General features: G+C 41.8%; 1 protein-coding gene across 1 annotated transcript in view; it reads left to right on the top strand.

Moving 5' to 3' along the window:
* The window catches only part of LOC122927672 (dual oxidase 1-like), a 260,004-nt gene that overhangs the window by 53,520 nt on the left and 190,381 nt on the right, over nt 1–16,103 (top strand). Inside the window, exons 5-6 of the mRNA XM_044279744.1 lie at nt 6,700–6,887; nt 7,718–7,919. Of these exons, the coding sequence (XP_044135679.1) occupies nt 6,700–6,887; nt 7,718–7,919 (390 nt within the window). The remainder of the gene's footprint in view (nt 1–6,699; nt 6,888–7,717; nt 7,920–16,103) is intronic.

The following is a 16,103-nucleotide window of genomic DNA, read 5'->3' as shown; positions in this document are numbered from 1 at the left end:
TTTTTGCAGACCGTATGCAGAACCATTCATTTCAATGGATCCACACAAAAAAACGGAAGGTACTCCATGTGCATTCCGTTTCCGTATGTCCATATTTCCGTTCCGCAAAAAAATAGAACATGTCCTATTATTGTCTGCATTACGGACAAGGATAGTACTGTTAGGGGCCAGCTGTTCCTTTCCACAAAATATGGAATGCACACAGACGTCATCCACATTGTTTGCAGATCCATTTACTGCGGACCTCAAAATACATACGATCGTGTGCATGAGCCCTTACAGGTTTGGTACACAGATTATTAAATGGTAGCAAAATTTTCTCTTTTTTTCTGTAATTAACAGAGAGGCGCAATTAAAGGTTCCCTCCCCTTTCTACAAAACACTATGCACTGGTATTTAAAATTTAAAATAAAGTCTATTAACACCATCCAATGCTCTGAATTAAACAGGTATATTAATGCATGCAAAATATTCAGAAAAATATATATATTCAGCCATGTAGCGTATGTGTTATTTGGAGTGAGGAATACCAGGAGGGCTCGTCACAAAGATTTTTATAAAAATAATTTGATTTGAGTCTTCGTAAAGGTTGATTGATTATGGAAATAATATAGAACAAAAATTTTCAATATATTGTCCATGGCTGTGTCGGCTTGTCATCTTGTCAATGTTTTTTCCAGCAGCAACTCCCAACAAATTGACCCCCTATCTATTCCTGCCAATCATATACAGCATGGATATATGTGTGTCTTACGCATGTATCTGCTTCTGCCTCTACATATATGGAAACCTTCAAATATACAGTCAGACGTACTCATACAGAACCTCCGGTGCCTCTACATAAATTTGGTGCATCCACCACCAGCTAAAGGGGTATTAAGACAGGCGTCTAAAGCGCCAGTCTTAATAAATGAGCCCCATAGTTCTTTGAAATAGAATTTAGCTTTAGCATCAAAGGTATCAGGTTCCTGAAAATTACAGGTTCCTGTAATTTACCAGGTTCCTGAATACCTCTAAAAATTACAGAGGTATTATTGGTACTGAAAAGTATTCAAATGTATGACAATCCAAAGGAATAGCTTTAAGTTGGGAGGGAGGAGGGATTAGGCCACAGAGGGACATAATTAACTTACTGCTTGACACCTTTCTATTTCTATTCTACAACTTTACTGAAGCTCTTCAGCACTCCATCTCTTATTGAGCTCAGTTGTCCATTTTGATTGCCAGTCTTTTTATCACAGTCCACCTCTCTCTTAGGACACAAACCGTACTTCCCTGCTATAAGCTCTACCTCTGGAGTTGATCAGAGATGGGCGTGGGAAAGATACTTTTCATTGTTGTTTTGGGCCTAACTGCAGCGCATTCTAGTTTACACTTTCAGAATGGCAGCAGGACGTGGACAGAAGTAACCAACCATTTGGCACAATGTTCTAGTGTAACAATACACTACAGTCAGATCATTACTCCCAGAATGATCTACTCTGTTGTATCAGTCTCTAAATCCTGGTTGATCCAGGCCTGATTCATCCTTATAAAGGTTAGTCTCTCAACATTTTGGGTTGAAAGGCGGGTTCTCTTTGGGTAACTATGCCACCCGCCGCGTTAAATACCCAGGAAAACTTGCCCAAGGCAATTCGAGCTTGACTGCCCAGTTGTCTAGAGGATCTGGGTTTACAGGTTGCGATCCAAGTATGCCACCTCCTGCTGGTTCAGGTTCTGCTCCATGTCCGGTTGCTGATGGATAGTTTCTTCAGTAGGCATGTGAAGAAAACTGCTCATCAGAGACTCAAGACTTAAGTTGCTGCTGATGGAGCTGGTGCTGGTCCTGCCCCCACCCCCTACTAGCAAGCAGAGCAGTGGATCGTGAGCTCAGAGAGTCGGAGAGTCCCCCTTGTTAGACCTTCATGAGGATGGACAATGGGGTGCATAGGCAGCGACCAACCAGAGAGGCTCAGAGAGGCTCCCTGGATAGACCTTCTTGAGGATGAACAAAGGGGTGCATAGGCAGCGACCAACGAAAAAAGGATGTTAGAATGCTTAGAATTTTAGTCACTTTGTGAGGCGTACGTAATAGAAACCACCCATAAATGGCCCTATTTTAGAAACTACACCCCTCAAGTTACTCAAAACTGATTTTACAAACTTGGTTAACCATTTAAGTCTTTCACAAGAATTAACCCTTTGACACATTTGGACATAACTGTATGTCCAAATTGCAAGTGACTTACTGCATTTGGACGTACAGTCACATCCAATTTGCTTACCGGGGCTGTGACACTATAAAGTGTCACAGCCCCAGAGTCTCCACTCTCCCAGAGAGCAGAGACACCGGGGAAGCAGGCAAGGGACCAATCAGAGTGGTCCCTTGGTGGCAAGTGCTCTGATTGGTTAGTCTCTGCAGACTAACCAATCGGAGCACTTTAGTGTTGAAATGCCGATTTCAGGTTGTGATCTCGAAGCTGGAGATCACAGCCTGAAATCAGCCATGACCCCCAGTGTGCCCCCAGTGCCCATGATGATTATACGGCCCCCATATGCCACAATTGTCCTCATTGTCCCCCCATCGCCCCCAGATGCCCCCTGAAGCCTGATCCTCTGTGCAGCGTCACTGATGCAGCGGCTCAGGAACGGAGCTGATACCATCAGCAGAGAGTGTCTGCTGTAATTTACAGCTGACACTCTGATGCTATGGCCCAAATTGGTGCAGGCACGATCTCGCCCCTTTAACCCTATAGCTGCCGTGGTCAGCAGCCACCCGTGGCATCAATGGAGTTGAGAGGGAAGGAGCTCCCTGTCTTCCATCGGGCCATCACTGCTGCGATGGCAGCGGCCCGATGGTTGCCATGGTAACCAGACACCTTACAAAGGCATCCTGGCTGCCATGTATCTAAGGCTGATTAGACCCTGAGGGTCTGATGAGCCTTAGTGTAACTGTAAAAGACACGATACAGTGCATTGCAATAGATGTCTATTGCAATGCACTGTATAGTCATCATGCCCACTAGATCTTCAAGATCCAGATGGGTCTTGATAAATAAAAAAAGTGTAAATAAAAGAAAATAAATAAATAATTAAAATTTAAATAAAAATAAAATAAAAATTGTCTTTTCTCATATCTGTTTATTTATGTAATTAAAAAATGAACTTTATCTATGAAAGCGGTGAAGGCCATAAAAAATAATGTCGAAAAAAATTACGGAATTGTTGTTTTTGTCACCTCACGTCCACAAAAAATAAATACCAAGCGATGATACCAATATAAACCAATAAAAACTACAGCCCGTCCTGCAAAAAATAAGCCCCCATACAGCTACATTAAAGAAAAAAGAAATGGACTTGCAAAATATAATTTATTTTGAACACAAAAGTGATTTTATTGCTGAAAAAGTAGTAAAACATAAAAAAATTACATAAATTTGGTATCGCCATAACCATATCAATCCACAGAATTAAATAATCATATGACATTTACCACAAGAGGAGCCCTTTTTGCCCACTTCATCTCTACAAAAAATTGTATAAAAAGTGTTCAAAAAGACATATGTACCCCAAAATAATACCAATAAAATCTATTATTCCTTGAGGGGGTAGTTTCCAAAATGTTACTTGCACCATTCAATGCACCATTTCGCAAGCAAATTCAGTCAGTTTTGTCTGCATTTGTGTTCAGTGTTTAATATTTTTTCGCATGTGTGCAATCAGTTTTGATATGTTTTTCACACGCTTGAAAAATAACTGAAGGTTTACAAACAACATCTCCGAGCAACCATCAGTGAAAAACGCATTCCACCTGGACTGCATCCGGATTACATCCGGATGCAGTGCATTTTTCACTGAAGCCCCATCCACTTCTATGGGGCCAGGGCTGCGTGAAAAATGTAAAATATAGAAAATGCTGTGATTCTTATGCAACGCAGAACTGATGCACAAAAAAAACGCTCATGTACACAGACCCATTGAAATTAATGGGTCAGGATTCAGTACGGGTGCTTCACGCATCGCACCAGCTCGGAAAACTGGCTGATGTATCTGATATTAACTGGCAGATACATTTTTTGGTGACATATTTCCTTCAAATTTATCAGGTATATTAAGGCAACAGTATAAGGTGTTGAATTTATCTGTTTTGTTAATGCACCAGTATAATGCATTTTATTAAAGAGGTGGGCCATTTTCTGGTTATTGTTGACCAATTTGTTTGTGAGATGATCATATGGCACTTACTAATAAAGCCTTTGTTGAAGTTCTGCACCAGTTTCTATATTTTAAAAGGTATGCTCCCTTTTTTTTTACAAACTCCTTTGTGCTGTCCACACAGTCCTGTCCATAAGATGTCTACGTATGGAGGGTCATGTGACCAGGGAAATCACCTCCAAGTGATGCCTCCTCCATTCAGATACACTGCACCTGCCATCTGTATTTGCACCGTTGGGAGTTCAGTACGGGTGCAGTGTATTTGAATGGAGTAGACATTATATTTGAGGTAATTCAGGGCTCCAGATGGCGACCAAAATGGAAGAATTTGTAGTCTTCTCACCATTTGCGCCTAGACCCTCCGCTGCTCTGCCTCTTTCACACACGTGTTGAACTGACATGGGACGCGCTGCTGTCAGCCCATGCCATGTTCTCCCCAACAGCACAGGTGAGAAGGAGGCAGTCCCTCCCCCCTGTGCCGCTGCTGCTGCCACCAATGGACTGATTGCAGGGAGGAGGAGGGGAGGGGCTGTGGCCACTGCACCACCAATAAATATAGTTAATGCCTGAATACAAACGCGGGCTGGGGGTGCCGGCCATATCCCATACCCGGCACCCAGCCTCTATGACTGTGCGCTGCAATCCACTGCAATTAACCCCTCAGGTGCAGTACCTGAGAGGTTAATTGAAGCGGGTGGCAGTGCACAGTCCTAGAGTCTGGGTGCCGGGTATGGGATATGGCCGGCACTAGCAGATTGGGTTTGTATCAGGCATAAACAGTATTCATTGGTGGCACAGTGCGCCAACAACCCCCCCAGTATTATAACTATTATAATTATTGGTGGCAGTGGCCACAGGGTCCCCTCCTCCTCATTGGTGGCAGTGGCAGCTTCTAATTGGAGCCCCAGCAGTGTATTTGCGGTGCTCCGATCGGTTACCATGGTAGCCAGGATGCTACTATGCACAGGGCAGCAGGGAGAGTGTGAGATCCTATTTACCCTAATAGAGCTCTATCAGGGTGAATAGGACAAGGGATGAAAAGATCCCAGGTTCTAGCCCCGAAGGGGGCTAATAGTTATTAAATAAAAAGGTTTTTAAAAATACTAAAAGTTTAAATCGCCCCCTTTCCCAATTGTACATATAAAATATATAAACAATAAAAACAAAATATACATTACATATCGCCAGGCCCGAAAAAGTGCAAACTATTACAATATTTAAAAATATCTCCTATGCGGTGAACACTGTAACAGAAAAAAATAGTCACCTTGTCCCAACAAAAATTAGGATGGGACTGTTCTATTATGGTCCAGACGTTCCATAAAATGCGAAATGCACGCTGCTTTTTTGTTTTTTTATTTTTTTTGCGTGGTATCGAATATCCCAATACTTTTTTATGGTATCAAAATTGAATCAAAATTTTGGTATCGTGACAACCCTAGGTAATACATGTTTTTTTATTTATTATTATACCGTAATTATAGGTATTTTAAATTTGGAGACTATATAGGTATTTCAAAAATTGTATTTGGCTCCTAAATTTTTCAGGTTAGGAGCCAATGGCTTCTTGATATTTTTTTTAGTCTGGAGCACTTTAATTTGTCTGGTCCCATGACCCTCCATCAGCAGCCATTTTATGGACAGGGCCTATGTGTGGACACCACAAAAGACTTTTTAAACAAGGGAGCATAACTTATGAAATATAGAAAAGGGTGCAGAATTTCAACAAAGTCTACATTAGAAAGTGCCAAAAAATCATCTTACACATCTTGGTCATCAGCAACCAGAAAGTGGCCAACCCCTTATGCAACTGTATAATGCCCTGATATCTCCACCGACCTCCTTTGTTTCTGATTACTAAGGGTAACCATAGCACAGGGTGATATTAGACTGTTAGGTGAGGATGTCGGCGGGGGTATTCAGGATGCCCTGCTACCTACCACACATATGATGGTGGCTACAATCAAAGAATAGGATATCATAACCTATAACGATTAAAGATTAATAAGAACAAAGAAACAAAACAAACCAGGTGGGGGGGGGGGGGGAGAGGAGGAAAGGAGGGGGGGATTGAGGTACCTAATTCAGGAGTTATATAGCAAGTTATGTGAGTGTTATAAATTGAAGTGGAGGAAATGTGCTGGAGTTGTATCATTCAAGATAATCGTCTGTATACAAAAAGTCAATATCTATGGGATAGTAAGCCCGAGCAGTAAAGTATGGGTTAAGGTGTTGAGGATCTCCAGTTATGCCAGGGGGACCAGATTTTCCTATATTTGTGATGTGATCTCAATTCCCAATGAGACAATTCTTCCAATCTGGAAATCGATGATACCTTGTGAATCCAGAATGTCTCTGACAAAGGACCATTTGATTTCCAGTTTGTTGCTATAATAAGTCTGGCTGCCGCGATAAGGGGTCTTAACAGACTTTTGGGGCGATTTTTCTCTAAACTTGTGGTGTAAGCTGCACGTAATTCAAAATTGATATTTGCCTTTTTTACAGGATATCATGTCATGTCAGAAATATATGACATTGAGAATCTAGGATGTCCAGTTGAGTATTTAAATATTGAAATACCGGCTGGGGATGATACCTTTGATCCAGACAGCACTGGAAAAATTGTTATCCCTTACCGACGAAGTAAATGGTGTAAACACACTGGAAGCAGTCCAAATAATCCACGCTACCAAGTAAGTGCTAGATAGTTTATGGAAGAACCCTAAGATGGTTGTCAAGTAAAAAAATATAAATCAACAACATTTTCTTACACTCTAAGTCAATAGACTGGAGTTCTTTGTTTAGTATCTATGTCTCCTGGACAGAGTTGAGAGTGGTTTTAAAGATCATCTCATTTTGTAGGATCTGTCTAGTACTGTATTACACTGATCATCTATTGTATGCACACATTATATTTATTCATTTCCCCTGCGGTGGCACTGCTGGGATATTGAACACTTATTACCAGGTTTCCCTATAGATTACAACTGAAATTGGGGGCCTCAATAGGAGGACACTTTGTGATGGGCTACAAGTATGCTTCTAACAAGTGGAGAGTGTCCAAATGTGACAACTACATTAAAGAGTTTTCTGATATAAACTCTAGCTGTCTCTGCTGCTTTTGGTCCCCAGTGCATCGGAAGTGTGACATGCCGTCTACATGCTGACCTATCAGTGGCTTCATTGGTGACCTTGGTCTTATGCTGCTTTTGTGAAGATCACCACTGAGATCATTGATTGGCAGGCAGAGGTGATGTGCATGTGAATAGCACATCACACTTTCAGAAGCACAAGAGATAGGAGCTCTTCACTAGACCCAGAACACTCATGATAGATAATACTTTTTTTTTAATTTGAAATCATTCCTGGTCCCTGACCATGGTTACCCAGCCTAGGAGAACTTCTTGAGCTTTAATGTTTCAGTTGGTGTTTATTGAGTTTAAGTAGAGAAAAATCCACAAAGCGCAGGTTTGTTATATCATTCTGCATTTAAATAGGCTTTTGCTAATTTTGTGTTTTATAGGTTAATTCCGTAACAGCCTGGATTGATGGTAGTTCTATATATGGACCCTCTCATTCTTGGTCAGATGCTTTGAGAAGCTTTTCTGGTGGAAAATTGAAATCTGGCTCAGACCCAATGTTTCCTGAAGAAGCCATGGATAGGGTTCCTATGTGGAAACCTGTCTACCCTTTCAAACAGTGGACAGAAAATATTGGAATTTATGGTAAGGTCAATGTAATTTTATTGCTGACTATTTTGACACAAAAGTTTTTGTGTTTTTGAATCATTATTAGAATAGTGCACTACAACCATGGGACACAGTATGTCTAAGTGTCACGGTGCTGTTCACTGTGACAGTTGTGATCGCGGGGGCTGGCTGCATGCCCTCTCGCGTACTGGCTGCAGGCTGACACCTGTGTTAGCTGGTTGCTTGGGACTGTGTGATGGCTACGGTGTTGTGTGTGAACTGCAGCATTTGTGGCTTCTATATCTGCATCTCTGTGGCCCCTGTCTCTGGTGCCTTGCAGGCTGGCTTCATGCGCTTTGTGTACTGACTGTGGGTGTTCCCATGTATGCTGGTTCTGCGATGCATGCTGGCTGCAGCTTTGTGTGTGATTCTGTTTGTCACTGTGACACGGGTTGTTTGTGCTCTGGTGTACTGGCTGCGGTGGACTCTGTGTATGCTGGTTGCCAGGGGCAGCTTCCTGTACTGCAGCCTGTGTGTTCTGTGGTTCTGGTACTCCTGCTCTGATGGGGTTAACTTCCCCTGATCCGTGCCTTGGTGTGTCTTATCAGGTGACCTCCTTAGGCAGCTATATCTATCTGTGAGCTTTGGGGCTTGTGGTCAGTCTATATTCTGCCTTACTGAGTGTTGCAACTTGCTGCTGACCAAGGTGGGTTTGGCATCTGCCCTTTTGTGTGGTATCGCCTGGCAAAGCATTGATGTTATTCTCTAACATGTTCTGTGATGTTATCCTTGTCCATGCCTTGCCTGTTCTTCTGTAACTGTTCTCTGTCTGGATCTACAACTTTTTCTTATCCTGCTGTACTGTCATGTTCCTTTATTACATGTGTAATAAAGTCCTCTGTTGGTCCTTGGTCTGTTTCTGCCTGTGTCCTGTTTGCAAGACGTCCTAGAGGTCTGCCTTGGGCCTCCGGCACGTGACACTATAAGAAGCAAGTGCAAGATAAATTAACATTTTACAGACATTTATATACACTGTTGATGTTTAACCACTTCAGATCTGCCTGTTGACTATAAACAACTGGGTAGTGGTTATCTCTGAATGGATGTTCTGAAATGTTCATTCAGAGATCGCAGCTGCACGCTAATCGTGCAGCTGCAGAGCGGGGGGCCTGCTGTCAGTGACAGCAGATCACCCCAGGGAGAAGGCAGGAACAGTTCCCTGGTGTCCCTGCCTTCTAGATCGCTGTATACACAGCGCTCAACAAGCGCTGTGTGTGCGCTGTGCGTGCGCTGTGCATACAGATCAGGAAGCTGTTGTGTGCAGGAGTCGTTTGGTCTTTCACAGACCTCGATCAGTCCTGCACTGAGGCTGTACAGGGCAGTATTCAGCTGTACAGCCTCTCTAGGGGCTGTATTTCCCAGTTAGCCCCAGTTACAGTAAAAATCAATAGTGGAAAAAAAAGGTGACATTAAATGTCCCCCTGGAGGTCTTGTATGACCTTATGGGGACGCAAAGTGTAAAAAAAAATATGGGGACGCAAAGTGTACAAAAAATAAATAAAAAATCCCCAATTACGTAATGAAAAAAATGGTTAAAAATAGCACATGATCTATCCGGTCAGATGAATGTAAAAAATAAAAACAGTGCCAAAACAGCCTTTTTTTGGTTACCTTGCCTCTCAAAAAACGTAATATAGAGCAATTAAAAATCATATGCACCCCAAAATAGTACCAAAAAACTTATACCTTATCCCCTAGTTTCCAAACCTGAACTGGGTTTTGGAAATTTTCTTAAATTCAAGAATTGCTTCTAAAATTCTAAACCTTGTAACATCCTAAAAAAATAAAGTAACATTTACAAAATTATGCCAACTTAAAGTAGACATATGGGGAATGTTAAGTAATAAATATTTTATGAGGTATCACTTTCTGTTTTAACCCCTTAAGGACATAGGGCGTACCGGTACGCCCTATTTCCCGAGTCCTTAAGGACCAAGGGCGTACCGGTACGTCCTAACTTAAAATCTTAATTCCGGCGCCGCTGGGGTTAATCGGAACGGGATTTCGGCTGAAATCATTCAGCCGGCATCCCGTAACAACGCAGGGGGGGGTCATTTGACCCCCCCGTATCGGCGATCGCAGAAAACCGCAGGTCAATTCAGACCTGCGGTTTGCTGCGCTTTTTGCCGTTTCTGATCCCCGCGGTCCCTGACCGCGGGGATCAGAAACTTCAGAGTGCCCGAAATCAATATTGTTAACCCCCCCCTGCACCCCTGCACGATTTGATGGCGGCGGGTGGTGCAGGGGGGGTGTCGCATGCAGTGGGGGCGTTGCGGGAGGCGGGCGGTGCGGCAGGCGGGATCGCGATCCCCCGCCCGCCTCCCATTGCATAATCGTTGGTGTACAGTGGGTATACCAGGGTGCCAGCACATTGCTGGCACCCTGGTATAAACGGCTGACATCGTTGATGCGATGTCAGCCGTTTAACCCTTTCCATACAGCGGTCCGTACGGACCGCTGTATGGAAAAGGTTAACAGTAAGAGGGAGCTCCCTCCCTCTCCGATCGGGGGGCTGCTGTGCCTTTGCAGCCCCCCGATGGGAGAAGGAGAGAGCCCCCAGACAGCCCCCCCAGAACCCCGTCCTTACCCTTCCCCGTCTGCGAAGTTCTGACCATAACTGAGCAGACGGGGAAGGTTCCCATGGCAACAGGACGCCTGATCAGGCGTCCTGCTGTCCATGGTGCTGAACAGATCTGTGCTGAAAGCATAGACCTGTTCAGTGTAAGTAAAATACAGTGCAGAAACCTATATAGGTTCTGTTCTGTATTTTACAGACATCAGACCCACTGGATCTTCAAGAACCAAGTGGGTCTGGGTCAAAAAAATCAAATAAAAAGTGAAAAAAGTTAAGATAAAAAAAAAAAACATTTATCACTGAATAAAAATTAAAAAAATAAAATACACTACACATATTAGGTATCGCCGCGTCCGTAACGACCTGATCTATAAAATGGTCATGTTACTTTCCCCGCACAGTGAACGCCATAAAAATAAAAAAATAAAAACTATGAGAAAATTGAAATTTTGCCCACCTTACTTCCCAAAAAAGGTAATAAAAGTGATCAAAAAAGTCGCATGTACGCCAAAATAGTACCAATCAAACCGTCATCTCATCCCGCAAAAAATGAGACCCTACTCAAGATAATCGCCCAAAAACTGAAAAAACTATGGCTCTTAGACTATGGAAACACTAAAACATGATTTTTTTTGGTTTCAAAAATAAAATCATTGTGTAAAATGTACATAAATAAAAATAAAGTATACATATTAGGTATCGCCGCGTCCGTATCGACCGGCTCTATATAAATATCACATGACCTAACCCCTCAGGTGACCACCGTAAAAAAAAAAAAAAAAAAACTGTGTAAAAAAAGCAATTTTTTGCCATCTTACGTCACAAAAAGTGTAATAGCAAGCGATCAAAAAGTCATATGCACCCCAAAATAGTGCCAATCAAACTGTCATCTCACCCCGCAAAAAATTAGACCCTACTCAAGATAATCACCCAAAAACTGAAAAAACTATGGCTCTTAGACTATGGAGACACTAAACAATTTTTTGGTTTTCAAAATGAAGTTATTGTATAAAACTTACATAAATAAAAAAAATTGTATACATATTAGGTATCGCCGCGTCCGTGACAACCTGCTCTATAAAATTACCACGTGATCTAACCTGTCAGATGAATGTTGTAAATAACAAAAAAAAAAAACATGCCAAAAAAGCTATTTCTTGTTACCTTGCCGCACAAAAAGTGTAATATAGAGCAACCAAAAATCATATGTACCCTAAACTAGTACCAACAATACTGCCACCCTATTCCGTACTTTCTAAAATGGGGTCACTTTTTTTGGAGTTTCTACTCTAGGGGTGCATCAGGGGGGCTTCAAATGGGACATGGTGTCAAAAAACCAGTCCAGCAAAATCTGCCTTCCAAAAACCGTATGGCATTCCTTTTCTTCTGCACCCTGCCGTGTGCCCGTACAGTAGTTTAGGACCACATATGGGGTGTTTCTGTAAACTACAGAATCAGGGCCATAAATAATGAGTTTTGTTTGGCTGTTAACCCTTGCTTTGTTACAGGAAAAAAAATATTAAAATGGAAAATCTGCCAAAAAAGTGAAATTTTGAAATTGTATCTCTATTTTCCATTGAATCTTGTGCAACACCTAAAGGGTTAACAAAGTTTGTAAAATCAGTTTTGAATACCTTGAGGGGTGTAGTTTCTTAGATGGGGTCACTTTTATGGAGTTTCTACTCTAGGGGGGCATCAGGGGGGCTCCAAATGGGACATGGTGTCAAAAAACCAGTCCAGCAAAATCTGCCTTCCAAAAACCGTATGGCATTCCTTTCCTTCTGCGCCCTGCCGTGTGCCCGTACAGTAGTTTACGACCACATATGGGGTGTTTCTGTAAACTACAGAATCAGGGCCATAAATAATGAGTTTTGTTTGGCTGTTAACCCTTGCTTTGTTACTGGAAAAAAAATATTAAAATGGAAAATCTGCCAAAAAAGTGAAATTTTGAAATTATATCTCTATTTTCCATTGAATCTTGTGCAACACCTAAAGGGTTAACAAAGTTTGTAAAATCAGTTTTGAATACCTTGAGGGGTGTAGTTTCTTAGATGGGGTCACTTTTATGGAGTTTCTACTCTAGGGGTGCATCAGGGGGGCTTCAAATGGGACATGGTGTCAAAAAAACTGTCCAGCACAATCTGGCTTCCAAAAACCATACGGCGCACCTTTCACTCTACGCCCCGCTGTGTGGCCGTACAGTAGTTTATGGCCACATATGGGGTGTTTCTGTAAACAGTAGAGTCAGGGCAATAAAGATACAGTCTTGTTTGGCTGTTAACCCTTGCTTTGTTAGTGGAAAAAATGGGTTAAAATGGAAAATTAGGCAAAAAAATGAAATTCTCAAATTTCATCCCCATTTGCCAATAACTCTTGTGCAACACCTAAAGGGTTAACGGAGTTTGTAAAATCAGTTTTGAATACCTTGAGGGGTGTAGTTTCTTAGATGGGGTCACTTTTATGGAGTTTCTACTCTAGGGGTGCATCAGGGGGCTTCAAATGGGACATGGTGTCAAAAAAACTGTCCAGCAAAATCTGGCTTCCAAAAACCATACGGCGCACCTTTCACTCTACGCCCCGCTGTGTGGCCGTACAGTAGTTTATGGCCACATATGGGGTGTTTCTGTAAACAGCAGAGTCAGGGCAATAAAGATACAGTCTTGTTTGGCTGTTAACCCTTGCTTTGTTAGTGGAAAAAATGGGTTAAAATGGAAAATTAGGCAAAAAAATGAAATTCTCAAATTTCATCCCCATTTGCCAATAACTCTTGTGCAACACCTAAAGGGTTAACGGAGTTTGTAAAATCAGTTTTGAATACCTTGAGGGGTGTAGTTTATAGAATGGGGTCATTTTTGGGCGGTTTCTATTATGTAAGCCTCGCAAAGTGACTTCAGAGCTGTAGTGGTCCCTAAAAATTGGGTTTTTGTAAATTTCTGAAAAATTTCAAGATTTGCTTCTAAACTTCTAAGCCTTGTAACATCCCCAAAAAATAAAATATCATTCCCAAAATAATTCAAACATGAAGTAGACATATGGGGAATGTTAAGTCATCACAATTTTTTGGGGTATTACTATGTATTACAGAGGTAGAGAAACTGAAACTTTGAAATTTGCTAATTTTTCCAAATTTTTGGTAAATTAGGTATTTTATTATGCAAAAAAATTAATTTTTTTGACTTTTTTTTACTAGTATCATGAAGTACAATATGTGACGAAAAAACAATCTCAGAATGGCCTGGATAAGTCAAAGCGTTTTAAAGTTATCACCACTTAAAGTGACACTGGTCAGATTTGCAAAAAATGGCCTGGTCCTTAAGGTGAAAATGAGCCCGGTCCTTAAGGGGTTAAAGGGCTTCTGTCACCCCCCAACCCCCAATTTTCAGTTTTTGACTTATTATATTTGTTAATGTAAGCAGATTCCATATATGCCCCTCTTACCTCGGGTAGTGCAGTAATTACAGTAAAAAAACATACTTTTATCATATGTAAATTTCTTCACTGCCAGCAAGTTGGGTGGACTTGCTGGTAGCCGCCGCATCCTGTGTTTGAAAAAACGCCCCCTCCTCCACTTAATTGACAGGGCCAGCGAGCGCTCTCTTCCTCTCGCTGGCCCAGCCTGCAGCCTCAAATCCTGTGCCTGCGCTGTACCAGACGTCATTCGGCGCAGGCGCTCTGAGAGAAGGACGGCCACTCCTTCCTCAGTGCACCTGCGCCGATGACGTCAGCTCTACACCCGGAAGAGAAGACCTCTCTTCCGGGTGTAGTGCTGTCGTCATCGGCGCAGGCGCACTGAGGAAGGAGCGGCCATGCGGCCGTCCTTCTCTCAGAGCGCCTGCACCGAATGACGATCGGTACGGCGCAGGTTTGGGATTTGAGGCTGCAGGCAGGGCCAGCGAGAGGAGGAGAGTGCTCGCTGGCCCTATCAATCAAGTGAGGGAGAGGGCGTTTTTTCAAACACAGGATGCGGCGGCTACCAGCAAGTCCACCCAACTTGCTGGTAGTGAAGAAATTTACATATGATAAAAGTATGTTTTTTACTGTAATTACTGCACAGCCCAAGGTAAGAGGGGCATATATGGAATCTGCTTACATTAACAAATATAATAAGTCAAAAACGGAAAATTGGGGGTTGGGGGGTGACAGAAGCCCTTTAAAAGCAGTTAAATAGAAATTTAGAAAATTGCTAATTTTTCAATTTTTGGGGGAAATTTGGGGATTTTTTCATAATTAAAGGTGAAATATATTGACTCAAATTTATGACTATTATGAAGTACAATGTGTCACGAGAAAACAATCTCAGAATGGCTTGGATAAGTTAAAGCATTCCAAAATTAATACCACATAAAATGACACATGTCAGATTTGCAAAAAATGGCTCGGTCAGGGAGGGGGTAAATGGCCCAGATGGGAAGTGGTTAAAGAAAAGTTGCATGAGCATGTGAGAAGTTTATGCTCTGTTCACATGAGTTTTAATTTGTTGATTAATCCATTGGGGTTTCTACTGGTATTTCTGGTATTTTTGATGGCAGAAAAAGTATGTAAAAAATGTCAGAATAGGGGTCCAATAGGATTGTGAACATGGATTAGGCGCAGCTTTCATTAATCTGTTGATGAGAGATGAGCGAATTTTATTAGGGTCTGATTAATGGCGCATCACATTTAGTTTGGGTCCGAATAAATTCAACCTGAATTGAAAGCAGCCTAGTTGCCCTAAAGAGTCATGTACAGTCTAATACTCTGCAGTATCCTAGGACTGTAACCATCATTTTTAAACTGTGTAATGCAAAGACAACATTATGTCAAAGTAAAAACAACATATATGACTATGAGTAGTGTTTGGTAAAACAAAGCATTTGAAGTTGAATTTGTTCCCAAGTTTAGGAATACTTCGATCTGCAATGAATCCGAATTTCCTCACACTTCCTTGTAACTAATCATTTTTTTCTAAAATGGCAGCTGCAGGTGTTACAATGTGAAAGTAAGAAGCCCGGGATCACCCATAATGCAATGCAACTAGCCAATCCCCTGTAATGTCACAACTCTATAAAACCCGCGCGGACTCTGCCATTGTCCTCAGAAATGACCATAAGGAAAGACATCACTCATGCACTAGGGACAGTATTGCTGAAAATGGTTAATAGAAGAATATTGGAGAGGGAGAGTGCAGGGAGACTTATTCTGTATCAGTTTTATTTACAAACCGGATTCCAAAAAAGTTGGGACACTATACAAATCGTGAATAAAAACTGAATGCAATGATGTGGAGGTGCCAACTTCTAATATTTTATTCAGAATAGAACATAAATCACGGAACAAAAGTTTAAACTGAGAAAATGTACCATTTTAAGGGAAAAATATGTTGAATCAGAATTTCATGGTGTCAGCAAATCCCAAAAAAGTTGGGACAAGGACATTTTCACCACTGTGTGGCATCTCCCCTTCTTCTTACAACACTCAACAGATGTCTGGGGACCGAGGAGACCAGTTTCTTAAGTTTAGAAATACTCTCCCATTCTTGTCTAATACAGGCCTCTAACTGTTCAATCGTCTTGGGCCTTCTTTGTTGCACCTTCCTCTTTATGATG

The sequence above is a fragment of the Bufo gargarizans genome, chromosome 2 (assembly GCF_014858855.1).
Source record: "Bufo gargarizans isolate SCDJY-AF-19 chromosome 2, ASM1485885v1, whole genome shotgun sequence".
Lineage (NCBI taxonomy): Eukaryota > Metazoa > Chordata > Amphibia > Anura > Bufonidae > Bufo > Bufo gargarizans.
This window is presented reverse-complemented; position numbering and strand designations above follow the sequence as displayed.